At 53.5% G+C, this 26,455-nt stretch overlaps 9 protein-coding genes across 9 annotated transcripts; 7 read left to right on the top strand and 2 right to left on the bottom strand.

Annotated features, from left to right (window-relative positions):
* Nucleotides 1-2,962: 2,962 nt before the first annotated feature.
* Nucleotides 2,963-4,740, top strand: CGGC5_v012728 (uncharacterized protein; the record flags this gene model as incomplete). Its single annotated transcript, XM_066152744.1, has 4 exons — nucleotides 2,963-3,120; nucleotides 3,371-3,442; nucleotides 3,574-4,347; nucleotides 4,398-4,740. The coding sequence occupies 4 exons, from the start codon at nucleotides 2,963-2,965 to the stop codon at nucleotides 4,738-4,740; spliced, it is 1,347 nt and encodes a 448-aa protein (XP_066008004.1).
* An 8-nt stretch (nucleotides 4,741-4,748) lies between these two features.
* On the top strand, nucleotides 4,749-5,696 carry CGGC5_v012727 (uncharacterized protein; the record flags this gene model as incomplete). Its single annotated transcript, XM_066152743.1, has 1 exon — nucleotides 4,749-5,696. One exon carries the CDS (start codon nucleotides 4,749-4,751, stop codon nucleotides 5,694-5,696), a length of 948 nt encoding a protein of 315 aa, XP_066007864.1.
* A 242-nt stretch (nucleotides 5,697-5,938) lies between these two features.
* CGGC5_v012726 (Uncharacterized protein) lies at nucleotides 5,939-8,475 on the bottom strand (the record flags this gene model as incomplete). The annotated part of the gene is made up of 7 exons (XM_032036742.1): nucleotides 5,939-6,927; nucleotides 6,985-7,198; nucleotides 7,264-7,337; nucleotides 7,401-7,482; nucleotides 7,530-8,063; nucleotides 8,127-8,298; nucleotides 8,354-8,475. The coding sequence occupies 7 exons, from the start codon at nucleotides 8,473-8,475 to the stop codon at nucleotides 5,939-5,941; spliced, it is 2,187 nt and encodes a 728-aa protein (XP_031884546.1).
* A 1,466-nt stretch (nucleotides 8,476-9,941) lies between these two features.
* On the top strand, nucleotides 9,942-11,516 carry prlL-4 (MFS transporter prlL; the record flags this gene model as incomplete). Its single annotated transcript, XM_032036743.1, has 3 exons — nucleotides 9,942-10,004; nucleotides 10,064-10,988; nucleotides 11,044-11,516. The coding sequence occupies 3 exons, from the start codon at nucleotides 9,942-9,944 to the stop codon at nucleotides 11,514-11,516; spliced, it is 1,461 nt and encodes a 486-aa protein (XP_031884549.1).
* A 1,125-nt stretch (nucleotides 11,517-12,641) lies between these two features.
* CGGC5_v012724 (Meiotically up-regulated gene 157 protein) lies at nucleotides 12,642-14,705 on the top strand (the record flags this gene model as incomplete). Its single annotated transcript, XM_032036744.1, has 1 exon — nucleotides 12,642-14,705. The coding sequence occupies one exon, from the start codon at nucleotides 12,642-12,644 to the stop codon at nucleotides 14,703-14,705; it is 2,064 nt and encodes a 687-aa protein (XP_031884548.1).
* Nucleotides 14,706-15,218: 513 nt separating this feature from the next.
* Nucleotides 15,219-19,846, bottom strand: atnG-2 (ABC transporter atnG; the record flags this gene model as incomplete). Its single annotated transcript, XM_066152742.1, has 4 exons — nucleotides 15,219-15,296; nucleotides 15,357-15,390; nucleotides 15,467-15,598; nucleotides 15,672-19,846. The coding sequence occupies 4 exons, from the start codon at nucleotides 19,844-19,846 to the stop codon at nucleotides 15,219-15,221; spliced, it is 4,419 nt and encodes a 1,472-aa protein (XP_066007866.1).
* An 873-nt stretch (nucleotides 19,847-20,719) lies between these two features.
* Nucleotides 20,720-21,814, top strand: CGGC5_v012722 (uncharacterized protein; the record flags this gene model as incomplete). The annotated part of the gene is made up of 2 exons (XM_032036747.1): nucleotides 20,720-20,850; nucleotides 20,908-21,814. 2 exons carry the CDS (start codon nucleotides 20,720-20,722, stop codon nucleotides 21,812-21,814), a joined length of 1,038 nt encoding a protein of 345 aa, XP_031884551.1.
* An 841-nt stretch (nucleotides 21,815-22,655) lies between these two features.
* On the top strand, nucleotides 22,656-23,690 carry GRE2-0 (NADPH-dependent methylglyoxal reductase GRE2; the record flags this gene model as incomplete). Its single annotated transcript, XM_032036748.1, has 1 exon — nucleotides 22,656-23,690. One exon carries the CDS (start codon nucleotides 22,656-22,658, stop codon nucleotides 23,688-23,690), a length of 1,035 nt encoding a protein of 344 aa, XP_031884552.1.
* A 717-nt stretch (nucleotides 23,691-24,407) lies between these two features.
* betA-1 (Oxygen-dependent choline dehydrogenase) lies at nucleotides 24,408-26,231 on the top strand (the record flags this gene model as incomplete). Its single annotated transcript, XM_032030136.1, has 1 exon — nucleotides 24,408-26,231. The coding sequence occupies one exon, from the start codon at nucleotides 24,408-24,410 to the stop codon at nucleotides 26,229-26,231; it is 1,824 nt and encodes a 607-aa protein (XP_031890086.1).
* Between the last annotated feature and the right edge of the window lie 224 nt (nucleotides 26,232-26,455).

Here is a 26,455-nt window from a genome sequence, read left to right as displayed (position 1 = left end):
TGACGAATAGACAGGATAAGGCAGAGATGAAGACCGCGAGCGACGTCTCGCCGAGGGGTGATCACACCTCGGCATCTTCACGCCACGGTCCGGTCAGAAACTGCGCGAGTCTCAGATAGTTGTCTTCCCCACCTGTCTCATTTTCTGGCCCTGTGGATGAATCAAGATCTTTGGAGAAGTGATATTTATATAATTGACATGTTAGGTTGAATCAGCAGCACGTTACCCAAGCCCCATGCCGTCCACTACTGCGTAATCACTGTCTATGACGGACAACGGCCCCCGCCCAACTGACGTGGCGATGGCTAAGGGCACTCGCCATTTGTAACAGAAGCTCTAGCGGAGTCTTAAATGTGTAATCCGTCAAGAGAAATGTCTGAGTGCTTGAGGTGAAATCTTTAGGTGACGCACTACTATGGACTTCTTTTGCGTCAATGTCTGCGGGTGCAGACAGGGACGGCTTCGCCGCACTCAGTGGCTTCGAGCATGTCCATTCATCCACTTCATCGCTTTCCGTCACTAGGCCTCCAGATCTTCCGAGTATGCATCCCTGTATACATCAAGGACGTATGTGTCGACGGGGAGTGTAAGAGTGTCGGCACGCTCTGGTGAGGGCCTGTGTTGGCTCCTTCACTGAGACACTCGGAAGAGCGGGATCCCCCGACAGTTTGGCACATGTGGTCGGTTCCCCCTTAAAGAACAAGTCTCTGTTTGTAGAAGGCGGGGTGCCTTTTATAACATGTAGCCAGAAGGGGATCGTTCATGTCTCTTGGAGAGGAGAGCGTGAGAGAGCTATATATTTCCCTGTCATCGCCGACGAGGATTAGTCTCGGCAATGGGAACCAGAACTCACACTCTGGATACTAAGAACGGATGCGGACATGAAAATGAGGGTACGTCACGGTCGGCATCGAGTTAAAACGACGGTAGACTTCTCGCAAGTTGGCTATCGACCAAGTTTCGACTCTGCTCTTCCCCGTCCACTGAGCTCGCTTTCCGTCATGGTCCCTCGTGTATACAATTTGAGTTCAGGGTTTCTCCCAAGTCTCAACGCTGCATTATCGTCAAGCAAGTCGCTCGGCGGTGTGATCGAATCCTGATGACGGCCCCATCCCTTCGACAACCAACCGTATGCCTATACATAGACCGTATCTTACCTCCTAAGATCTGCTTGGCCCCATTACTCATTTTATGCTGCTTGTCATGTTTTCAGCCAAACAGCTGCGTTACTAGCTGCGGGTTGGAAAGCGCCTCTGTAACACACAGATATGTATATGCTGGGCGAGCTTGCAGTGGTTTTAAATGTAGACCAACGAAATTACCTACGCAATATAACTGGTCATCAAAGGTACAACGAAATTCGGTTCACATGAGAGGCCACATAAGCTCTAAGCCATATTTCTCACCCGTGTTGCCTATTCCATCGCACCAGAAATACCAGCATGAAATCCGTTGAAATTCACCCCGGATGTCCGAACTCGACCAAGTTCAGCTCGTCTAATATGAGAAACGTCTCGCTCCAAGTACAGCTGAAGTAGCGCCAAATGCTCCAAACGCGCAGCATTGTCAAGCAGAGACTCGCCCCGGTGGTGCTTCTTGATGTTTTCAGAAATTTGTTTCAACTGGACTTCACCTGCAACCTGGTTGTTTGTTTGTTGGTGCCATTCAGAGTTGGCGGCGGTGCAGCCTCCGTTTTCTGTGTACTTCAAACCGGTGGCCGTGCTCCGTGTGGGGCCGGCGATCGGAGCAGGCGACTGAAAGTTGAAGACCGAAAGTCTCGGCCGCTCTACAGCGACGGCATGACGCATTTTGATTGGATGATGTTACAAAATTATTGTTCTGAGTTGCGCTAATTTATTTAGTATACAATGAGGTGGCTTATGCCGTTTTCCGAGAGATGAAGTTGGACACCACAACCAGACTTAGTGATTGGTAGTGTCAACGAATCCACCGGCCACTACCGCACAAATGTCACCCAAGCTGCTACAATCAATTCTCTTGTTAACTTAAGCTACGGAGACAGCATATAGATGCTTCTAAAATTTGAACTCTCTTAGTCAATCAACTGCAAGACCATTGCCGGTCGGCCCTGGTTTCAAACGCGGGAATGATCTCCCTCGTAATGGGCAGCGAACAAGCTGTTAGCCGAATGCATTGTCAGACGGCCCGCATGAGAACTTACCGTCAGCCCAGGCTGACTGTCTCACCTTTTTCAGCGTCTCGCGTCTCTCAATTGTATTGGGATATGACATAAGAGGCTTTTGATAACCTCTCTGAGTATCGGGCCCATCCGCAATGTCTCTCGTGTATTAGTCTACGTTTTTCGGGGCAACTCCGTCCAAAGCATCGAAGCCCGCGCCCGCAAATCGCTTGTGCTATCTGAGACTCATCATGAATGAAGGCGCAGCCGTTTGACGCATCATCATCTACAACGCGTCCGACACCATTCATATATAACCTCATCGACAAGACGCCTCGTACTTCGGCGCCAAGGCGGCTTCACTCGAACGGAGTTTTCGGCTAAATCCCGATCACAGACCGCTGGGCGAAGTATTCCAGGGCGCTGCACCCCCTGCTCTACTGCTTATGGCAGGAATCTGCACTGGCGGGATTAGCGTGATTTTCGCCTGCACAGCCGTGTGGGCAGGGATCGGAGTTTTGCCCAGCCTCTGAAAACTCCGGTCCAACGTCAGCGTGGTGGCAGTAAAAAGAGTGATACGAAGTATTCTTACCTCAGCTTGTTAAGCTTAAGTGTTTCTTACATTCGAAGCTCGGTGTCTTTGCGGTAGGTAGGCTTCTTTATTAGACGTCTCAATCTCACTTCCTTTCGCCACAAGCTTCACGCGTGGATCAACGGGGAATCGAAGCCAGACGGGAATTTGAAAAGCTTCCGTTTCATAGCGCCCGTTCTTCATTAGAGGCCTGAAGTGTTTCTCCTCCCAAGACTCCAAAGAAGGACCAGATGTCGGCGGCTTCATCTCCAGAGCGATCAACGGGGTCTACTCCGGATCGCCCCCGGGTGCCGTCGGTAGCCAGATGGGGTGCCGCTTGCGCTCCGTGTGCAACGGCGAAAGCAAAGTGTCTCCGGTCGAACAGCAAACCTGGGTCGAAGTGTGATAGGTATGTTCAAGTTCCATCTCAGTGCTAGCATCTCGAACGGTCAGTTCGCTGCGAAGGGAACGGACATTTGCCGAGAACCCCTGGTCCGGAGTCACTTGCCGCTCCAAGCCGGAAGCCCCGTGTGAAGCCACAATAGGAGAAGATGCCAGTTTGGGACAGCTATGCATTTATGATAGGATGGCCTTGAGGGCCTCTGGTCGCTCCATGGGACAGTTCACTGACGTGCTGGTGCCATTTGGCGCCTGAGAAGGTGCGACAGGCTGTACAAAAACTGTACAGAGCAGGTACACAAGCCACGGAAGAAGAGGCAGAGCAAGCCCTCGTAAGTCGAACCCTTGAAGCATCTTATTAAACCCTCGCTCTTAAGATGTTGGGCGTCCCAATCAGTTTTCCGATGTCAGAGTGAGCTGCTAAATGATCGAGTCCATTATATTGCTAACACAGATATGACAGTAAAACGAAGCAGCTTGAAGAGCGCCTGAACCGCCTCGTAACCTCCTTGAGAGTAACAGGCAATGTCTCTGGCCTCCCCAAACACCCCGAAGGAGATTTACCTAGACGTTCCATTGTGGTACCGAACCACGAAACCACACTACCGCCCGGCCACCCGGACTTTTTGACACAATGCCGCTCATCCCCTTGGCAGCCATCCAGCAACATCGATGTCGGCCCTGTTCAGATACCTGAGGTATACAACTGCTTCGTGCCACCAACATGCATATGCCGCGCTGAACCAGGCGAGGCCCCTGGTCCTCCCGATACAGACGACAACCTGCTTGCCATCTACAGGGGCGAGATGGCGCCTCACTTCCCGTTTGTGATCATACCCACAGGAGTGACAGCAAGCACGCTCAATGCAACACGACCTTTTCTAATGGCGTCTATTCGCATGGTCGCATCTATTCGGAGTCCAAGGTCGATGCGCGGGCAGATGTATCGCCTCCTCACCTATATTGCTGACCACATGGTCCTGAGGTGTGAGAGATCGATGGATCTTCTGCTGGGTCTAGTTGTCATCCTTGGGTGGTTCCACCACCATTGTATTGCGCATGCTCAGTTCGACATGCTCGTCTCACAAGCAGCTTGTCTTCTTGGAGAGTTGGGTTTGAAGCGTGGCCCTAGCCTGACAGAGCGGACGAGACTTATCGTCATGCGGCCTTGCGAGCTGAAGCAGCGGACGAACGAAGAGAGGAGACTGCTTTTGGCGGTGTGGTACCTCAGCTCATCGTAAGTCTCTGAATTTTCACTTGCTAGTCAGGATTATTAACCATTTGCAGCGTCTCCTTAGACGTCCAGCAAATCGACCCCATGAGGTTCTCGGCATATATGGAGCAATGCTTGCGCGAACTTGACGAAGCCATGGAGTTCGAGTCAGACGTTCACGTCATCTATATTGTCAGAGTTCAGCGCTTAGCAGAGAGGATATCCCAGATTCGGGCAAACGAAGACTGGGATGGGGGCTTGGGACTTCCAAAGGCCCCGATCTCAGCTTATGCATCCAGCTTCCAGGCCGAGCTGGACAAGCTTGTAGACAATATGCCTCCGATTCTGGAAGATAAATGCAAGCATTCTAAGCCACTACATGCAGACTGTTACGCTAACCAACTTCAGATTTCCTAAAAGTCCAAATGGCCACTGCACGGCTCCGGCTGTACGAGCCACCAAAGATCGACGCCGAACTCCTTGCCTCCCTCTCAAATTCCCTCAGGTCCCTCACTTCAGGTCACAACTCAGCTCTGGATATATTTTATCAGGCGAACGCTGCACTAAAAGCTTGGTTCGATTCATGGCTCGCGATTCCCATCTCTGCTTTTTACCCCTGCCCCCTCCCAATGGCGTTGCAGCTGATCTACGCCGTGGTGATGATTAGTCGCTGGGCGTGGCTCGCCGCCAGTAACAGCGAACCTTCAAAGCTTGCAACTGTTGCCGACCCGTCGAGTAATGATCCGAACGCAGCCCTGGCGGCGATGGAGGCAGCCATCAACCCCAACACTCCTGTCTCAATCTCTACGCCTTCGACATCATCTAAGTCGCCTTCGCAGGATCAGTCTGCACCGGAAAAAAACCTGCCTCGGGTCCTCGCTGAGCTGAGAGCCCAGCTCTCAAGACAGCCGGCGCTCTTGATCGACGTGGCGGATATCCTCAACAAAGTGGCTACCCAGCTGGAGGAGGTCGACGCTACCATGGCGGCGGTGTCTGCTGACTCTGGGCCGTGGAGGGGTAACATTTACACTCTGGGTGCGACAAAGGTCAGGATTGCACAGATCAGACAGAGGAGGTGGGCCGAAATGGTGTCCAAAGGCGAGGAGGAGGAGGATGAAGATGACGAGGGTGGCGAACAGGATGGAATGGGCGAAGTTGAGATGCAGGGGAACATACCGGCGAACTTTTCGACCATGGGAAATTGGGGATTTGATATGACTTGGGGACCTGATGTCTATGATATCGTCGACCCATCACTGTTCATGGATGGGATGGGCGGGGCGGTAGGAGACTGGGCAGGTGTTGGGTTTACAGGCATGGCATCGGCGGAGCAGCTGGGTGGGACGCATATTTCAGGGCAGAGATATGTGTGATACCGGTAGGAGATCTTCATCAAACCGAAAGATACATAGAATGCGGAGGACGTCGATTTTTTGCGGTCGTCGCCAAGAAACATAATATTATGGGGAGTCGTTCCCAACATCTCCAACCAACGCCTTTCACAATTATGATACATTGAGATAGCCAAAGCGAACTCCAACCAGCCAACATCGCGTTCCTTCGTCATCTTTACTAATCATTACCCATGGAATGTCAAATCGTACAAAGCATATGCTTACCAACTCCCGTATCCCTCAGAACCAACAGAGATCCTCCTTGAATCAAACGAGTTGTCATCTTCCAGACCTCGTTGCCACGACACAAAATCATGATAGCCGTGTTCGCTCGGGTACCCCTTGGGAAGGTACTTCTCCGGGGGCCCACCAAACACCGTACCAACCGCTGTCTTCACAATCTGATCGACCGCATCAAACGCAAAAGCAACGCTCTCCCTCGCCAAGTCTCTGATCTGGTCGCCCCTGCTCCACCGCTTCTTGCGCTCATCCATCGTCATCTTCTGCCACCTGACCATATCGTCGTTGATCTCGATGTACATACGCTCCCACATGCCCACCTGCTCCTCGGGCAGCACGAGCTGGCGGTCGCCGTGCCGCAGGCGCCACGTCCACGTGTTCTTCGGCGCGTCGAGCGTCTTGAGGTCGGACTCCAGCGGCTGCTCGGCCTTGATGAACTTCTCCTCGGCGGAGTACTCTTGGTGGTCGCGCGGGTACTGCTCGTACACGGCGGTGACGGAGCCGGTGGTGGTCTTGTACTGGTCGATGACGTTCGGGTCGCGGCCCGGTCGGATGTTCTCCTCCTTGGGCGGGCTCTTCTCGAACATGAGCTGCCAGCCGCGACCGGAGAGGGCTTTGCATTGCCACTCGCCCGAGTCGTCGACGCCGAGGCCGTGGTAGAGGTAGCGCACGCGGACGGAGGGGTGGATGAGCTCGACTGTGTTGGTCAGGGCCTTGTCGCGGAGCTCGTCTCTGTATAAGCCGGGCTTGCGTATGGAGCTCTCTGTCCATTGGTTCGTGACAGTTCGGTAGGGAAGGGTGACTGCGTTCCAAGCGGCATCGGGGAGTGTTGTCACGAGGCTGTCGGGGCTGGTGATCTTGCCGAGACCCCAGGGACGGGCGTCGCTCGGGGATGGGATGGTGCGGAAGATGCGCTTCATTTCCTGCTTGCTGAACTCGACGCCGATCGACGTGAGTTGATCCGCCATCCCTGAGAGATTTATCAGCTTATAATTCAACAACGGCGTACCTGGTGGATTTGACGAACATGCCAGTGCTATCTTTGAAATTTGCTGTGATTCAGAGCCTCCGCCGACGTTACTATGACATCCTGGGAACCAGACTTGGCGCAGCTGAGTGTTGTGGTTCTTCGGGCTCAAATTCCATAGACTTGGTGCGAATGCTGTTCTTGACTCGTCCAAAGCAAGGGCCTGGAAGGCGTGGTCTACGTTAGGATGGACATCAAGACTTGCAAATCGAAGCTGCTGCAAGTGTTAGAACACACCCTTTTCACAATATACCCTTCCCGATATGGATGGTACCATACCTCTGAGGCACTGCCTTCCCAGAAGGACCACGGCATCCTTGGGATACCGAAACTTCCAACGGTGTCGAAAACGCCTGTCGCAATCGACTGTGTTAGCAGGACATCTGATATCATAAGGTAGAAACAGGAAGACTTACCAACTGCCTTCACTCTTCCTTCCACAGCTTCGAATGTTGTTTGGGCCTGCATGCTACTCCTCCTTGTGAGGCACATTTGATACTGTTCTTGTTAGTGAAGACCTTTTTGAAAGAGAAGTGGCTTCTTACCTCTGACAGCTGACCGCGATACGCTTTTGCCATCTTCCTGAACCTCATCTGGCCATTGTCCTTCTTCATTTGCGTCATCCTCTTGAACAGCTCCGCCTTTTCTCTCTCAAGCCGCTTCTTCAAAGCTTCCGGGTTGAGCCTCCTCTCATAGGTTGCATACAACTTGGCGAACTCCTCCCCGAGCTGTTTCTTCCGTTCATCAGACTCATACCCTCGGCCGTCGAGTTTCCTCTCAATCCTCTCCATCTTATCCATGAACTCCTTCTTGACTCTTTTCCCCAGCTGCTCGACAGTGAAGGCACGGAGATGCTTGCTCGAGTCGTACAGGAACTCGCTGGTCCATTCGTTGAACGACTGGTAGTCCTGGTAGATGTCTGCGAGATGGCGGAGGCCGGTGCGGTTGAGGAAGCCCAGGGAGCAGACCATGGAGGAGATGGAGCGGGCTGTGAATGCGCCCCGTGAGAATCCCAAAATGACGATCTCGTCGCCGGGGTTGTAGTTGTCGCAGATGAAGCGGTAGCAATCGACAATGTCCTGTTGGCAAACCGGGTTAGTCATATGATATGGAATATGTGCGATCATGAAGGGGCGATTTACTTGTCGAACTCCTAGACCGAGAAGACTTTCGAGGACGCTGGTCGTCTTTGACTCGTCGGTCCCGGGACCGCGGTGATAGTACACAACCTGCGGCATGCCGGTACAGCATTTGTGTGCTACAGCCGCAGACAATCGACTGATGTTCGTCGGTATGGCATTGCTGCCAATGTTTCTGGTACGCTTTCGTCAGTCGCTGGTTGAGAAGAAGTATGTTCCAGGTAGCATACGAGCTGTTCCACGCTCCATCGCAGCAGATAACAAGTCGCTTCCTATCAGGAAAGTTCTCTTCGTCGGACACTGCAGCATGATGGGCGCAGTCGATAAAGTTCTCCATCGTCGGACTGTCCATGTCGGCTGGATTCTCTCTCACCAGGCGGTGGTTTCTCGGACTTCGGGACAGGGGCTTTCAGGAAAGATTCCTTCCTGCGGCGAACGATGAGCGCGACATGGTGTTTATGTTTACCATGCCAGATTAAAAAAAAAAAAAAAACACTCACACACGCTTATCAGTAGCTGTCTCAAAATGGCATAAACAGAGAAGAAGCTTGCATGTGAAAGTCGGCGCACGAGCTCCGCCAGATCGGCGCGCCACTATCAAGGGGTTAAGCCACGTAGGGCTGGCTAAGGTCGGTTTGTTATTCACTGAAGAATGCGAGTTGGAATTGGATGTTAATGCATCGTCGAGATTGTGCGTGTTGTGTGTAATTTGAGGGAGCTGGTGGCTTCGCCGCACAGTCCGTGTTTTTGAGCCTCGAGGCCGGATCCGGTCTAAGGCGGTGGATGTGGTATCGACGGACTCATCGGATACGCTGTTCGAGAAGTTTGGATTTGGGGCTCGTGCATGTTCTAATTCTGTTCATTTTGTGGCTACGCGGAGCGCATGTGATGAAGGACCTAAGCCCAAAGAACTGCAAGTTTGAGCCGCTTGGAATCTGAGGTCATCTATCTTGGGCGCGGTCGTTGAGACATTGTCTCGATCGCGGCTAAACGCAGACTTGTGGTTCCCGGAATGGTATATTTTTCGAGCGAAAGCTGACGAAGCGAAAGGTTATCTACGAGCGATTCGACGGTGGGAATAATAGAATGGTGAGATAGCTTGGGTAAGAAGAAGACTAACTTCACATGGGTGTAGAGCGATGCGTACGTAGGAGGTGCGGGAACGCCGCCTCCTCTTCTCTAAATCGTGACTTGGAAGACTGCTTATGCAATCGTCCTGCCATCATTTCTCCTCACCCCATTTTAGAACCAACCGAAAAAAAAGCAAACATCGATATCAACCACCAAAACCATTGGTTCGCAGGTGTTTGCGTGAAGCAGTCGATCCAGGGTTCACGATGAGCGGTCAACCAACACCCCGGCCACATCGTCCGGCCTCGGTGACTCCCCGGCGCTTGTAGGGACCTCTTTGGTCACACATGCATCCGGCCAACAAAACAATTCGAATCTCGCAGCACACTGCCGCCTTTGATTCGCGAGATCTCACGCGCAAAGATCCACCGACGACACTACCGACATGCGGGACTACGGCACGGGGACAGGGTGGTTGGGACGGCACGAAGTGCGGGTGTGAGGAGAAGCTTCCCCGCGTATGCGGGGTTTGGAGGAACTCGGCCGATGAAAAAGGGCGGCGGTTCAGTCGTCGCTTGTAGTTTTACGAAGGTTTTTCTGGTGAAGTGAGTTTGCCGGTGGGCGGAACAGATTCTTCCTGTGGCTTGAAAGTCAATTTTCAAAAGGCGATTTGTTGAGGGGAGTGCCCTGTTGCGAAGACTTGCCAAGGCCAACTACATCACCATCATCAGCTACATCGACAACAAGATGGCGACGACGGGTGAGAAGGGCATAGGCCCTCGCGACATCGATTCGCCGACGATAAAAGAGGTACGACATCACAAACTTCATACACGATGAGAAGTGTCGCGCTGATGTGACGATGATAGGACATCGCCCCCGCATCCCCCGTCTCCTGCTCCCGCGAAGAAGAAAGAGCTCTGCTATGGAAGCAAGACAAGCGCATCATCCCAATATGCGCCGGCATTTACTTCCTCTGCTTCCTCGACCGCTCCAACATCGGCAACGCCAAGATCCTCAACTCCTCCTCGGGCCACGACATGCAATCCGAGACACACATGTCCAACAGGGACTTCACCATCGCGCTGATGATCTTCCTCATCGCCTACGCCCTCTTCGAGGTCCCATCCAACATGCTGCTCAAGAAGCTGCGCCCCTCCCGCTGGCTGGCGTTCCTCATGGTCTCCTGGGGCGCCGTCACCATCGGCCTCGGCGGCGTCAAGACCGGCGCCGCCGTCACGGGCGTGCGCTTCTTGCTGGGCGTCTTCGAGGCCGGCCTGTTCCCGGGCCTGGTCTACTACCTCACGTTCTGGTACAAGCACGACGAGCGCAGCGTGCGGGTCGCCATGATTCTGGCCAGCGCGACACTGGCGGGTGCCTTTGGCGGCGCGATCGCGTACGGCATCGGGCACATGAACCAGGTCAACGGCATGTCGGGCTGGCGGTGGCTCTTCATCCTGGAAGGCATCCCGTCGTGTCTGTCGGCGTTCTTCGTGTGGTTCTTCCTGCCAGACTACCCTGAGAGCGCAGGCTGGCTCTCCGAACGCGAGAAGGACCTGGCGATTGAGCGGTTGTACCATGAAGGCAGCAAGAGCAGCCACAGTACCATGTCGTGGGAGGATGCGAAGGCGACGCTGACGGATTGGCGCCTCTATGGGCATTACGTGGTCTACTTCGCCATCTCGATCCCGTTCTCGTCGCTGTCGCTGTTCACGCCGTCAATCACCTCGGGGTTGGGATTCGTGGATCTGCAGGCGCAATTGATGACGGTCCCGCCGTATGCCGCAGCTTATGGTAACCTTCACATCAATCTCACAAATGGCCTCAAAAAGGTGCTGACATGTCGCAGTTGTCCAGATCCTCGTCGCATACTCCGCGGACCACTTCAACGCCCGCGGCGTGCACTCCGCAGCCCTTGCGCTGATCGGCGCGATCGGCTTCGTCGTCTCCGCCGTCCTCCCCCCGGACGCATACCACGCGCGCTACGGATGCCTCATCGTCGGCGCCTCGGGGGCTTTCGCATGCATCCCGCCGCTCCTGGGCTGGCTCACGTCCAACATCTTCAGCACGGCGTCGACGGGGCTCGCGATCGCGCTCAACGTCAGCTTCGGGGCGGGGCTCGGGCAGATCCCGGGCGTGTGGGTGTACAAGGCGGAGGAGAAGGCGATCGGGTACCCGACCGGACACTGGTCCAACGCGGCGCTGCTGTTTGTCGTCGTCGTCGGGTGTGCGGCGCTGCGAGTGTACTATGGACTGGCGAACAGGAAGCTGGCGAGAGAGGCGGAGAGGAATGGGACTCAGCCCAGGTTGTTCAAGTACTGAGACGGCGGAGGGCTTGTAACAGCATGACGGGCTCAGATGATGCTGTTTTGAGGTTGTATGAGACAATTGAGTTTTCGAGGTTTCAGATGAAAGCATAGTTGTCTATGTGTCTAGTTGCTGTCCCACTTCTGAGTGATGTTGATTAGAAATAATTCCACCATTCACGCAGCGTCGTAAGAAGACGTCGTATTTTGCTCGCTTGATTCAGCACTACAAACCACATTTGGTTCCCCTGCTGTCGCATCTTGATGTCCCAGGGGCCCAATCTTCCCCATCCCCGCATAGAAGCGGGTTCATGATCAACCGGCGTTGTGGCAGAGTGGTCTAATGCGCAAGACTAGAAATCTTGTTCCTTCGGGAGCGTCTGTTCGAATCAGGCCAACGTCGAATCCATCTTTTTGACCACTGTCACTAATCACTTGGTGGTTCAGCCACGGCACACCACCACGTCGCCTTTTGGTGGCTAGCACACAATTCAATCTAGGGGGTCGCGTGGTCGGTCATCCAGCCCATTCGGAGGCACACATCCGTGATTGGATTCGTATTTGGGATGAACGGCAATCAACGGCACTGCACAGAAAACCTACCGGCCACCAGCTACGGCCGCTGAGCAGCCTTTCAGTCTCGCTCTCTCTTCCGAGTCGTCCTTCCCCGCCAGAAGCTCCGACGTCCCTGGATTAATCCCCCCCTTTTATCGACGAGCTATGCGACCCAAAACTCGTTAAAGTGCATGCTAGCAAGGGTGGCGGCACCAAAGGCGAGGGAACTCAAATTTGCCAAGAAGCGACCGAGACAGCGGGATGGAGCCAGCTAAAGGCCCAAATAGTGGGATGACCGGTTAAGGGATGACCCTTGCATTTCGTCTTCAGACTCGACACCGTCGCCTGAAGGTTTTCGGTTCCCTTTCGAAACGTTGGAATTATGACTTGTTCTGTTGTGTGAATAAGCGACAGGACACTCCTCGGTCGGTGACTTGGTCTTCTGTTGCTTGTTTTGTGACGAGAACTTCACAGACTGGACCAACAACGACGAAAGTGGCTTGTAAGACTAGAAGGAGAAACGTCTGAATTTTGGGCTCAGTGAAGGGGGTCGGGATTCAATATCCCCCTAGCAAAATCAATCACGATGCCAGCATTCCTCAGCAGCAACATACAGACCCGGCGTGCGCGGGTGCTGGTCATCACCTTCATCGCCATCGTCTTTCTGTTCCTGTTCCACAACTCGGGCCTCGGCAGCGATTACCTGCCTGCAGCATACACAGGACAACAGGCCGCCCCAGGAAGCGCGGCGCAGAACCAACAAGCAAGCCAGAACAAGGATGGGAACCTCCCGGCAGCAGCACACGGCGAGCCGGACGCAGCCGGCAACAAGCTCAAAGAAGACGCGGAGGGCGAGGACTCGTACCGCAACAAGGACGACGAGTTAGCCAAGCAACCCCCCGACGCCGGCCACAAGCCCGCAGATGCATCTGCAGCGGCGAACGCTCCAACGCCGTCCTCCGGCAGAACGCCGCCAGTCGCTCCGGCCGTCCCGCCCCCGGTGTCCACGGAGCCGTGCCCGTCGTATGAGAGCTGGATGCGCACCCGGCCTGGGCCGCTGTCCGAGGGCAAGCGCCAATTCCCGCTCAATCGGCCCCGGCCAGAGTGCCGCACCTTCACGTCCCCGGCTATGGAGGCACTCATCACGCGCATGAAGGGCGTGATCAAGGACCCGGACCTGTACCGCCTGTTTGAGAACGCGTACCCGATGACGCTGGACAGCATGGTCAAGTGGCGCGGCTTCGCCAACGAGACAGACGAGAAGACGGGCGAGACCAAGGTTACGGACATGGAGCTCACGTATGTCATCACCGGCGACATCGACGCGCTGTGGCTGCGCGACTCGGCGTCGCAGGTGTACTCGTACCTGCCGCTGCTGGAGGCGTCCACGGACAAGGACTCGCTCGCCAGTCTCTGGCGCGGGCTGATCAACGCGCATTCGAGGTACATCGTCATCTCGCCATACTGCCACGCCTTCCAGCCGCCGCCCGAGAGCGGTATCCCGCCCACGCACAACGGCGCGTACGCCCACAATCACCCCATGCCCGCCTACGACCCGCAGAAGGTCTTCGACTGCAAGTGGGAGCTCGACTCGCTCGCGAGCTTCCTGCAGCTGTCTTCGGCGTACGCGCAGAAGACTGGTGACTGGGAGTTCTTCGGCAAGTACGTGTGGATGGACGCCGTCGAGGCCGCAGTCACAGCCGCCGGGGCGATGCGGCTGGGTACCTACTCCAAGGAGGGCAAGGTCGAGAAGTCGGCATGGACGTTCACGGGGTGGACGAACCGCGGCAGCGAGACGCTGACCAACGACGGCCTCGGGAACCCGATCAAGGAGAACGGCATGGTGCGCACCGCGTTCCGGCCGTCCGACGACGCGTGCATCTTCCAGTTCCTGGTGCCGGCCAACATGATGTGGGCCAAGTACCTCGAGGACGCGTCGGAGATCATGGCCAAGCTGCCCGGGGAGCGGGCGAAGAACCTGACGGCCGCGATGCGCGACCAGGCGTACGGGATCCGGGAAGGCATCGAGAAGGATGCGATTGTGCACCGGCCTGGGTTCGGCGACATCTTCGCGTATGAGGTGGACGGCTTCGGCGGCGCGAATCTGATGGATGATGCGAACGTGCCGTCGCTGCTGGCCATGCCGTTGTGGAACTTCACCAAGTCCAGCTACAAGGTTCCCGGCCCGCCGAAGGGCGAGAAGCAAAGAGACTACACCGAGATCTACCGCAACACGCGCAAGTACGTCCTCAGCGACGCCAACTCGTACTTCATGCGGGGCCCGGTTATCTCAGCCGTCGGCGGGCCGCACGTGGGGCCAGGGAAGGCGTGGCCGATGGCGGCGGTGATCGCGGCGATGACGGCGTATGATCCGATATCCGGGGTGAAGGACGTTGAGAAGGAGGTGGAGGAGCAGGTGTCGATGATTCTGGACTCGACCGCGGGAACGGGCGTTTTGCATGAGAGCGTGAACAGCTGGAATGAGAACGACTGGACGAGAGCGTGGTTTGGATGGGCTAATGGAGGGTTTGGGGAGTTGGTCTTGAAGATGGAAGAGCAGGAGAAGAAGAACGCAGGGAAGGGGTTACTAGGGAAGAGTTGGCAGGGCGCGTCGACGGGGAAGACAGCGGCGGGCACCCCTTCAAGGTAGCGTTATCGATATACGTACATGAGATAGACCAGAGAAGACGTTGGGTTCTAGCGGTTATGTATCAAGTGGTTTCGCGTTAAAGTAGAAGTCTACCATGGTAAAAAGAGGCAACAATTAACCCCATATCGCATTGCTGAACGCTCGACGAAAAAGATTTATCTCAAGCACATGATGGAAAGCTGAAAACTCAAGAACGCCAAAAAGTGAAAAAAAAATTCGACGTTGGCCTGATTCGAACAGACGCTCCCGAAGGAACAAGATTTCTAGTCTTGCGCATTAGACCACTCTGCCACAACGCCGATTGACAAATTCGCCAAAATTTGTAACCATAGAGCTCAGCCCCGCTCACTCGCTCTGCTTTGGGCCAGGCTCCCGACCCATCCATGCTCTTTCCCTCTTGCTCTTAGATTTTTTCTTCGTTCCGTAGTATCCGTCTGAGACTATTCTTGCGTCAATGGTATGTAACCTGCCCACTGTAGCCAGTCATTCCGTAGACTTGGGTAGTTCAAGCATTTAGAACGCGTCGTGTGTGTAATATTTGTGACGACGCAGGCTTGCGGCAGTATGAAAAGTCGATGGGTGAGATTTCCACTGATAAGCAGGTGATAAGTAGCGACTACGAGTAAGTCTCAGTCTTGCAATTGTACGTACGCTTCGATTATATCTGATTCTAAGCCCCAGGTCACTGGCTGTCCCATAAGTCCCTGAATAATGACTTTGTCTTTAACAGATTCGCCGGGCTTCCAGTCTCAGCAATGTACCCCGACTCCATAACAACTACAACATCAAAATCCACAATGGTGCTCAATTGATGAGCAACAGCAATCACGGTGATATCTTTGAACTCATCCTGGATGGTTTGTTTCATCATGCTCGCTGTATGCTGATCAACGCTGGAAGGCAAAGTCAGTTCGTTCCGTCGAAAGAAATGCATCCTTGGAAGTCATTATGATGGATTCAACTAACCTGCTTGTGGCTTCATCCATGAGTACAACGTTACTTGGATTTAAGATTGCCCGGGACAAAGCCAGCAATTGCTTCTGACCCTGACTAAGATTGTCCAACGTAGCTGCGGCATGCAGCCCGCCAGCGTCCTCAATGACTTGCCACATCTGAACCTTCTCCACCGCTAAGCGCAGAGCTTCATCAGACAGAACCCCGGATGGATCGAGATTCCTGGCCACAGTTGCATGGAAGAAGAACGGCTCTTGGGGGATCGTGTTGATTGCAGATCGCACATCTGATGGATGGACCGAGCCAATATCGACGGCATCAATGTGAATCGATCCTGAAGCAAGCTCAGCCATTCTCGTCAAGGCTGCGATCAAGGTGCTTTTACCGCTGCCGCTGCGCCCACAGATGGCAACCTTTTGGCCGGAAGTTATGTGAAGGGTGAAGTCCCTCAGTGCGAAACTGGCGTTTTCGGTGCCAGGCGGCACATAGCTCACAGTTGCTGCGTCGAAGCTGACGGAGCCCTCCTGCGGCCAACCAGGGCGTGGCGTTTCGTATACAGCTATGTCACCGCTAGGATGGCTTTCGGAAGGTGTCTCTTTCTCAAAAGCCTTGATGCGGGAGATTGCAGTAAGGGACGTCTCCAGATTAGTGTAGTTGATGACGATCATTTTAAGCTCTTGACTGAGAGACATTAGCTGGATAAGGGCAACTCCCAGCAAGCCTCCCGATGTAGCTGACATCTTCGGCGCAATCGCGGCCACAAGAATTGCGACCGTCGCAATTATTAGTTCCAGGACAAGCTGCAGCCACCTCTGAACCATGTATAAGAGATACACAGGCTTCTGAGATGCATCGACTAGGTCATGATTTGTCTCGATGGATTGTGCGGCCCAGCCAAAGGCGCGAATGGTGGCCAAGCCCTGCACCGTCTCTAGCAGATTTGTCTGCAGCGGACTTCTTGCCTCAAGATCAAGGAAGCGGAGCTGTCGGGAGGTTTTCAGATAGAAGCTTTGAACAAAGTACAATGCGGTCAGTAGAAAAGGATAGGCAATAGCGACGTAGGGTGCCGCGACCGCTATCAAGATCATCTGCACCACGGCCACGAGACCTGCCGAAAGAGTTTCTAAAAGGGACATCGGCAAGTCGCCGTCCACAAGAATGATGTCCTGGGAGAACCGATTCGTCGTGATACCAGTGTCGACTGCACTGAAAAAGGATTGTGGGGCCCATATCATCGCCTTGAGTAAGACGTGGTGGAGTGAAGTTCCGGCTTTGACAGCGAGAGTCGTGAGTGAGAAGCCGGAGAACAGAGCGAGGAATGCCAGCGCAAGCACCTGAAAGGCAGCGTAGACTCCCAGATAATAGCCGTTCTGGACGCCATGGGGAGATAATGTCGATACGGCCGAGGACCAAAAGTTAAGCCAGACGGTGCCAATTGTTGAGAAGACAGCCCAGCCACAGGTAAGAGCCACGAACACCACGACTCGCCAGAAGCCAATGTGAGACGCCAGATACTCGTAGATAGACGCGTCTCCAAGTCTTCGTGTCAAGTCATCTGCTGGCTCGTCAGAAGACAAGTCATCGTTTCCAGCTGCAAGCGGCTGATGGGCCTCGTGTCCATCTCTGCCGGCCTCGTCTCTAGTACCTTCGCGAAGCACGTCGCCACTTGCGCTGCTCTTTTCCTGGATCACGAGTGATTTGATGTAAGAAGACTGTTCCCGTAGCTGTTCATACGTTCCCGCCTCAGCTACGCGTCCGTCAAGGCCTAGGACTATTATGTGGTCTGTTCGAGGGAGAAGGGAGACGTCGTGCGTGCAAAGAACAACGGTGCAGCCACTCTGACGTAGTAAGCCTTGAGGACCCATCGTACGTTCGAAGACCTTGACTTTAGTAGTTGCATCAAGACCGGAAAGAACGTCGTCGAAAATGGCTATTTGCTTTCGTGCATAGAGTGCCCGGGCTATCGCGACCCTCTGCTGCTGTCCGCCGCTCAAGCGGGTGCCTTTGCTACCAACGTTGGTATCTCTGCCTTGCGGAAGAGCTGCAATGTCGTTCTCCAAGTCCACAGCATGTACGACCGACTCCAGCCAGGTGCTATCGAAGCTGGAGAAGCCCGTAATGTTGTCAAGGAGGGTGCCGTACATGATGAATGGTTCTTGGCCACAGAAGGCAATACCCGTGTTTGCACTTTCACGGACAGAGTCGAATATCTGGATGTTTCCTCGGAAATGTGGCAGCTCACTAATCATGGCCCTGGCTAAAGTACTTTTACCGCTTGCCACAGGTCCGATGATCATGGTCAGCTGCGAAGCTGGGATGTTGATGTTGACATTTGTCAGGACTGGCTTGGTCTCTGACCATCCAAGCTCGCCAGCACGAATGACCACAGCGCTTCTAGGTTCGGCGAGAGACGAGTCTTCAGGTTGGACCACGGAACTGCTTAGCGAAAAGTTGGTCTTCCTTGGCTCGGCATGAAGATACTTCTCCACTCTCTTCAGGCACCCAAGTGATGCCACAAATAGCGGGATCGCCTGGAACAACCACACCAACGGCTGCGTCATTAGCTGTAGCAAACCAAGGGACGTGAAAGCTTTGACGGTATCCAGGTGCTTGCCAGCACTTTGCGCCTGTAGTACAAAAACCAGGAACGTGAAGACAGGAGACAAAAGCAGCGGCAGAAATGCGATCGTGGCAGTGAGTACCTCGATGTGGCGAAAGTGTCTAGCAGCGTGGAGCTCTGCCCTCCTCAGCTCCTGGAGCAGATCGTACACACTTCCCGACAGTCCGAGGAGCTTGATGCTCTTCATCCCCGCCACAGCTCTTGCGGTAATTGCAACGCGCTCTTGCGTCGCTTCCATCCACGAGACCTGAGCTTTGTCCGCGAACGCACTCATCATCATTGAGCCGAGGCTTGACAAGGTCGCAACGACTGCCGGAGCCACGCAGGCTATCCCAAGCTCCCGATACAGCAGCCAAACCGAGATGGCAACCTGCACGGTGTTGGCCCATATCTCGTGGACATCTTTGAAGCCTGCAATGATGCGTTCCATATCGGTACTAACCAGGGGTACAGCTGCGGTCGTGTCGCAACGAGCAGGATCCACAGCAAGTGTCTTCTCGTATACAGCTGCCAGAATGCACCCGCGCAACTTGACGAGAGACTTGTACGTCAGACGCCAGTAGATACATCCTGAGATGGCTATGCCGAGATAAACGAGCCCGTAAGTAATGATGAAGGCGTAGCCGGTGTTGCCAACAAAGGTTGCTTCGCCAGCGAGATAACGAAGGAACTCGCGCAGCAGTAGGGGTTGGCAGAGTGTAAAAGCGACTTGAGCTAGACGCGGCATGACTGGCGCCATGATTGACCATCTAAGGGCTTTGACGAGCACAAGAGGAAGGCTGGCGAGTCGTCTGTTTTGCTTGTTCCATATTGTTCCAAAGACGCGGGATAGATGTGCTGTGCCTAGTCCCTCGCTCAGCGGGTCAAGATCCGTGGGTGCCAGGAGTGTCTTCTGGCCCTTTACCAAGATACCCCGAAGCCATATGAGGAGGCTACGACTGAATACGCCGGCCGTTTCTTCGGGAGTTTTGTGTCGCCATTCTGGGAGCAGAAGACTTCGCTTCTCAATCGCTTCCAGCACCAGAAGACCGCTTTTGATGAGCAACGCAGCGGTGAACTCGGCAGGTATAAGCAGAACACTACTTCCCTCATCGTGCGCCTTCAGCCAAAGTGTACGCGTCTGCACGGCATCAAAACTCAACGAGACGAGCAGGTAGACGTTGAGCAGCGTTGATGGGCGTGGCGAGTAAGAATGGTCGAGCCAGGACAATATTCCAAGCGCGAAGACACCCACCAATTTTAGGATAGCCGCCGCAATGCTGGCTCTTGTCCCGTAAAGTCCTGAATGTGCGTTGATCCATGAGACGAGAAGAGCGACTTCAATCGCGCCGTAGCAGGCGACCGCGCTGAGCTTCGCCCATCGCAGCCATGTGCCCACGACGACTCTCTGGCTCTTCTTCTGTCTCGTAAACAGGACCAAGAGGCGGGTGGCGGCCAAAAGAAGAAACAGGCCAGACGGTACAGCGGAAAAGATGGTTTGCTCGAAGAGCAGCGAGAAGTCGAAGTCTCCCCTGCAGCCATGGATAGGACCGAATTCCGAATCGGCGCAGGCGGATGAGTTGGCCATGTTGTGCCCCGAATTGAACGTTTGTCTGGCTTCCCGTCAGTTTCAGTGGATCGAGGATTTGCAATTGAAGAATGAGAGAGAGGCTGAAATTCTTACCAACAGCCAACAAGATGAATTGACCGTAACCCATGTCTCTTCCGCGGATAAACGGCAGGGCACTCACCCCCTGAAAGAAGCATGCATAACTTGAGAAGGGATCCACCTTGACCATCGGTCAGCCGTTTAAGGCAGGAGGATAGACATGCTCATCAGTACAAAGATCCAATGCTGTGTTTGACATGCACTGGCTGACCAACACAGCGCGTGCATAAGATCCCAATGCCACGACTACTAATAGGGCGTAATGTGCGTTATTGCGAAGACATCCTATGGCCACAATGAGCTTCGCTCGTGCGATTGTTTTTGGTCGGCCCTATCCAGCACGATCGGTCATGCAGAAGACCAAACCAACTGGTGATGAGATGAGGTATAAAAGTTGCCCAGCTAGCTTTCCAGACCAACCATTTTCTAGCAGCAACTAGAAAAGCGGAACAGAAGCGCTTGTGGAGTTGTGACGTTCGTAGCACCCGTTCCGGGGCATATTGTATCAAGTCGGACGATTTAGTCTTCAACCCCATCACGAATAGCAGCTCATCAAACACGCGAATGAACTAGCACACATAACACATTCATCTCTGACATGCACCAACGCCAGGTCAAGGTCCATAGTACCCATGTGTACTCACGTGACTCACATGTGCGGCTGCGCCGCATTTGCAGCCATGACCAAAAGCCCAACGGCGACGAAACAAGCGTGGCAATCCACAACAAACACCTCTTCCACTCCTTGCCAAATTTCGACATCATCTCCATTTCAGACAACCCAAAAGAATCATGCCCTTCCAAACACATGTGCCCCGTCTTTGCCTGGCCTTGCTTCTCATAGTCGAGGCCACGGCAGCAGCAGTATCATCGTCGCATCCAGCGGTGCCTGGCATTGGTTTCAGTCTCACTCCAAACTATGGGTACGAGACCTCAAAAAGCCCACGTGTGGAACGAATTTCAATGACTTATTTTGTTAGAATTGCAGCCATCTACTTCCAGAACGGGTCTCACGTAGAAGTGGCTCGGATCGAGGGTAGCCCGGCGTACAAGTCTTTTATGCGCAAACGCGACAACGCAACATCTATCGTTGAAGGCTTGCCTGGCACATCCTTGCTGCGCAACACCGCGTGCCTTCCACTGCAGCCACTCGGCCTCGCCATCTGCGAGAGAGACCCGGACTTCGACAGTTGTCAGGGTCTTTTGCGGAGTCTACAATCATCGGTCGCGTCTTACCTAGGCACGACATTTTGTTATGCCGGTGTAGTCATCCCGGATCAGACCTGGCAGTATCAAGGCCACATCATCAACAAAGCGTTCAACTCAGTCGGCCTTCGTCTGACCCACCGGGTCTCGAGCGCTGCGCGCTTGGTTCTGTGGGCTCACCACATTAATAACCCAGGCACACCGCGTTACGAAACGCAAGCCGTTCTAGCAGTAGATTACAGCGACTCTGGGGTGAATGTTAATCTATTCGCCGACGATGAAGGAGTTGCGGACATTTTACGTCAAGTCTACGACCAGCAGCTCGGCGCGGATCGTCGGGAACAGCCCGGCCATCTCCAAGCCATCAAAGCTGTACTTACAGAAGTTACTAAGCTACCATTGGGATATGATCTTTACGGACACCCCATGCCAGATAGGATCCAACGAGTTGTTCTTTATGGCGATGCGGTAATGGATGGAGGATTTCTTGATACCTTGGAGGCTGTGGTTGGCGTAGACGTGGTTGACAACGCCCACTCCTTTGAACCTGTCTTCTCCGCTGCGATTGGTATGGCAACGTCTGCTTTCGAGCGCGAGAATTGGTTGGACTTTAACGTGAAGCCTGCGTTCGGTTGTCGCTGGCGATCGAGGCTCTATGATGCCTCGAGTGAGGAACTTTAGCCACACCAACACAGGACTCTGGTCATTCAGTGTTAGAAGAATAGACCCATAGCTCTGCCTGTGCTTAAAAGGCTACGTTTCATGTATCGTAAGTTTCGTCATCGTTATCATCGTCGCTATTGTTGTCGTCGCATCTATTACTTTCTCTCCTTCTGTTGTTACCATCGTAGCCATGAAGTGAACAGTGGATACAGCCGCTCAGACTCAGCAGAATTAAGTGGGCTCTGGAAATAAAGCATCCAATCGGATTATAAACAAAATGTAGGCTCTAACAGCAAAAACAGCCAAATGCGTTCGAGCGCCAAGTGGGAAAGCGTGTAGCCTCAGGAGTGGCCCGGGGCCTTGGGGAGACTTGCGGACTACTCCGTGACGCACCGGCCGGCGATTCCGCAGTCACCGAGGCCGAACAAACATTCGCGCAGTTTTTATCTTCAGAAAGCTAACTCTAATGGAGCCTCTTCGGTTCTATTTGCCTGGAATACGCTCAACGGCCTACGGGTCCTGACGTGCTCCCCTTGTCCTTGATATCCACCTCTTCCCATTCGCAATCAAGTGCCAAGATCTTGGGAGTACTGAATACCAAGTTTACGGACATAAAATACCTCACGGACTTCGGCCGGAATTAAGATGCATGTTTGCGCATCGCGGATTCTGTGAAGCGAATCGTGTTTGGCAATTTTGACTTCTGAACCTCTGACGATCTAGGACTGGACTGAATAAATACTGCAAAGACCCAGAGTCACCACAAACCTCAATACTACCAATTCATACTTAAAGATCTAGCATCTTCAGACATCCCTAACAATTCGAACTTTTCACTCGCGTTGCCCCAACACCTAGCATGTCTAACAACCTGGGCACCGTCTTGATCACCGGCGCGAACGGCTATCTAGGACTGCACGTCATCGACCAGGCTTTGAAGCGGGAATACAACGTCCGCGGAACCGTCAGGTCTCAGAAATCTGCCGACAAAGTTCGAGCGACCTTCCCCAACGACTATGGCTCAAGTTTGACGACTGTCTTCGTCGAGGACCTCACCAAACCCGAGCTCTTCCGTGAAGCCTTTGATCAAACAACAGTAGGCGTCATTCACGTCGCAAGTCCTGTTCACGGCCATGTCGATGACAATGTTCGCGACATGTTGGACCCTGCCATCAAGGGTGCCACTGGAATTCTAGAAGCCAGCAACTTATACGGCGGTGCTACTTTGAAGCGCGTGGTTCATGTTTCTTCCTTGGCGGCGATGCTTGACAACTCCAAGGATCCCCGGATCGGATACGTCTACGACGAGTCTGACTGGAATCCAACGACATTTGAGGAGGCAGCGTCTCTAAAAGATCGTGTGGCTCTTTACTTGGCATCAAAGGCGCTTTCGGAAAAGGCAGTTTGGGCATGGATGAAGGACAATCAGACCAATTTCGATCTCAGCTGCTTGAACCCTGCCCTAGTCCTGGGTCCTCACCTAGAGGAGATTGACAACTTGGACGAAATTACGTCAACTTCCAAGCTTCTTTGGCAACTGATGGACGCCAAGGAAATCCCGGAACTACAGTGGGCCGGAGTTGTGGACGTGCGTGACACGGCTGCTATGCTTGTTGCAGCTGTGGATACACCTGCGGCTGGTGGCCAGAGATTCTTGCTCGGGCATCACTTTGACTGGCAGACTGCCGCTGATGCAGCCAGGGAAGCTTTGCCAGAGGTCGCGAATCGAGTTCCCGTTGGTACACCGGGAACCGGCAAGACAAAGGCTTTCGAAAGCTTGTATCAGGTTGACGGAAACAAAGTCGTGGAGGTTCTGGGTGTTGAGTACCGTCCGCTGCAGACAACTGTGAAAGACACACTGCAGCAGTTCCTTGAGATAGAGAGCCGCCAGTAGGAAGGTTCCTAGATAGCCTCAAAAGACTTCTTTTATTCTTACAGCCTCTCAGCGTGACCCGAAGTGATAGGCAAGCGCCCCAAGCTCCCGAATAAATTATATATGGCTATTGTCATAGACGGCTTGCAACGGTGAGAACGACTATATACCCTCGTTGTGGCGTATGAAGCCGCCTCAAAGTAATGGCAAGAACGAACTATGTGACCATTCAACCAGCCTGTTAGTGTTGTCAATTCTCGGCAAACAAACCCAGACCTAGTCAATGCGACTGTAGTGATGCGCGCAGGGATCGGGTTTAGACTTTTAGTCAAGATAATCCCGACCCCCTCACACGGGAGCAAGCGAATCACGGAGTTAGCGGAACGCAAAACTCACAACAGCCGGCAGGTAGTAAACACTATCTGCAGATGTGGTATAGACTTGCAGTTGTTTAAAGCGACTGAGAGATTATCGCGCCAATGCCGCAGTGCTGGTAACGTGGGGCATGGTACATTGGACTAACCTCGAAGCCGATTTAATTACCGTCTGGGGAAAACATGACTTGGCGAACAAAGGCACGGAAGCTTCGGTAAACTCGTGGCATCATTTGGGACACAAAGGGAGAATTCGTGAAATGTTAAAAGCCAGAAGAAACGCTTTACTTCCTGTCAAGTTGGCTGACCGCGAGAAGCATCCGACCTAGATCTAAACCTAAAGCTTGCCAGATCGATATCCAAAATGAACTTTTCTTATCTCTTGATTTTCTTCCTTTTATACTTCAACGGAGCCCTTTCAGAAAATTCAGAGGTTCCTGAGACATATGAGTACATTGTGGTGGGATCCGGTCCAGGTGGTGGTCCGCTCGCTGCCAACCTGGCCCGGGAAGGCCACACAGTGTTACTCATTGAAGCTGGGGATGACCAAGCAGACAACATCAATTCATACATGGTATACAATAATACACCGGCCATCAACGATCCCTTAACGCGATGGGACTTCTTCGTAACGCGAGATACGCCAGAAATTGACAGCGTCTATGATTTCACCACTTGGAACACAACCGACGGCGACTTTTACGTTGGGTTGGACCCACCATCTGGCTCTACGCGACTTGGCGTCTACTATCCACGAACTGGTGTACTTGGCGGCTGCGCTATGCATAACGCGGCTACGATATCTTTGCCTGCGGATGTGGACTGGCAGGACATCGCCGATCTGACTGGAGATGAGACATGGTCGCCAGCAAACATGCGCAAGTATCTTGTCAGACTAGAGCGATGCAACTACCTTGTCAACGGAAGTACTGCATCTCACGGTTTCACGGGATACATCGATACTTCTCAGAGTGACTATTCCTGGGCTCTCAACGAATCGGATGTGTCTACATTGGCTACGCATGCGTCCACAGCTCTCGGTTTTCCACCAGGAATCAACTCCACCGAGCTTGCTAGGTTACTGGGGAGGGACATCAACTCGGACGATGTGGAACGCGATAACCTCCTCGGGGTGTTTACCCCTCACACCCACTCTCGGAATGGTGTTCGATCCAGTCCAAGTAATTACATCCGGGCGACCGTGGGTGACGAGAGAAAGTTTCCCTTGACACTTCAGTTAAACACCCTTGCGACGAAGATCATATTCGACCAGCCCGCAGATGGAAACACCGCGCCACGGGCGGTTGGAGTAGAGTACCTTCAAGGTCAAAGCCTCTACTCAACAGATCCTCGCCATGATCCTTCCCAGATCGGGGTCCCTGGCAAGGTCTTTGCGTCGAAAGAGGTCATCATTGCTGGCGGTGTCTTCAATACCCCGCAACTTCTCAAACTTAGCGGTGTCGGCCCAGCGGAAGAGCTGTCAAAGTTTGACATCCCACTCGTCAAAGACATTCCTGGTGTCGGCATCAACATGCACGACAACCTCGAGGGAGTCATCTACGGCACGTTCGAAAAGTCAGTGGTTGGATTCTGGGATATGTTCATGCGGACCTCAGTTGCCGAGCGCACGCGGGATATACACTTCTACTGCGGGAGCTTCAACTTCATCGGCTTCTTCCCGGGTATGCCTGGCTGGGCAGAGAACGAATTCGAGTGCGGCTTCATGCAGCTCCACCCGCGAAATATCAACGGCACAGTCAAGCTGAGATCCACCGATCCCCGCGAGGCTCCCGACATACATCTTGGTTTTTTCTCTCAAGGCGATGACGCCGATCTTGACTCTATGGTAGAGGCCATCAACCTTGCGAGGTCTGTTCTTACCAACCTGACAGACAACTCATTCACTGAGCACCGACCTTGTCGTCAAGATGCTACGAGCTGCACGAACGAGGAGCAAAAGGCTTTTCTTCGAGTCCAGACATACTCCCATCATGTTACTGGATCCTGTGCAATCGGGGCGGATGATGATCCGATGGCTGTGTTGGACTCCAAGTTCCGAGTTCGTGGGGTACAAGGGCTTCGAGTCGTTGATGGGTCCGTCTTTCCGGTCCAGCCGGGAGAGGTGCCGACCCTGGCTACTTTCATGGTCAGCGAGAAAGCGTTGGATGATATTCTTGCGGATGCTTAGGGAACTTGCATAAGCAACTTCAAAGGTCGCATTTTCTCATTGTTGTCTGAGTGATCACAATAAATTCGAATGTTTTCTTTCAAAGTGAAGGCAACAAAGTCAGATGAGAAGATCTTTGTAATATTAAGCTATTATATACAATGAACGCCATTCGTTGGAATTAGAAAACGCGCCTAGGCATACCATGAGAGAACTTCCAATTAGATGGACACATTAAAACCCGG

Source organism: Colletotrichum fructicola, assembly GCF_000319635.2.
Source record: "Colletotrichum fructicola Nara gc5 chromosome Unknown KSG_Nara_v1_contig07, whole genome shotgun sequence".
Lineage (NCBI taxonomy): Eukaryota > Fungi > Ascomycota > Sordariomycetes > Glomerellales > Glomerellaceae > Colletotrichum > Colletotrichum fructicola.
This window is presented reverse-complemented; position numbering and strand designations above follow the sequence as displayed.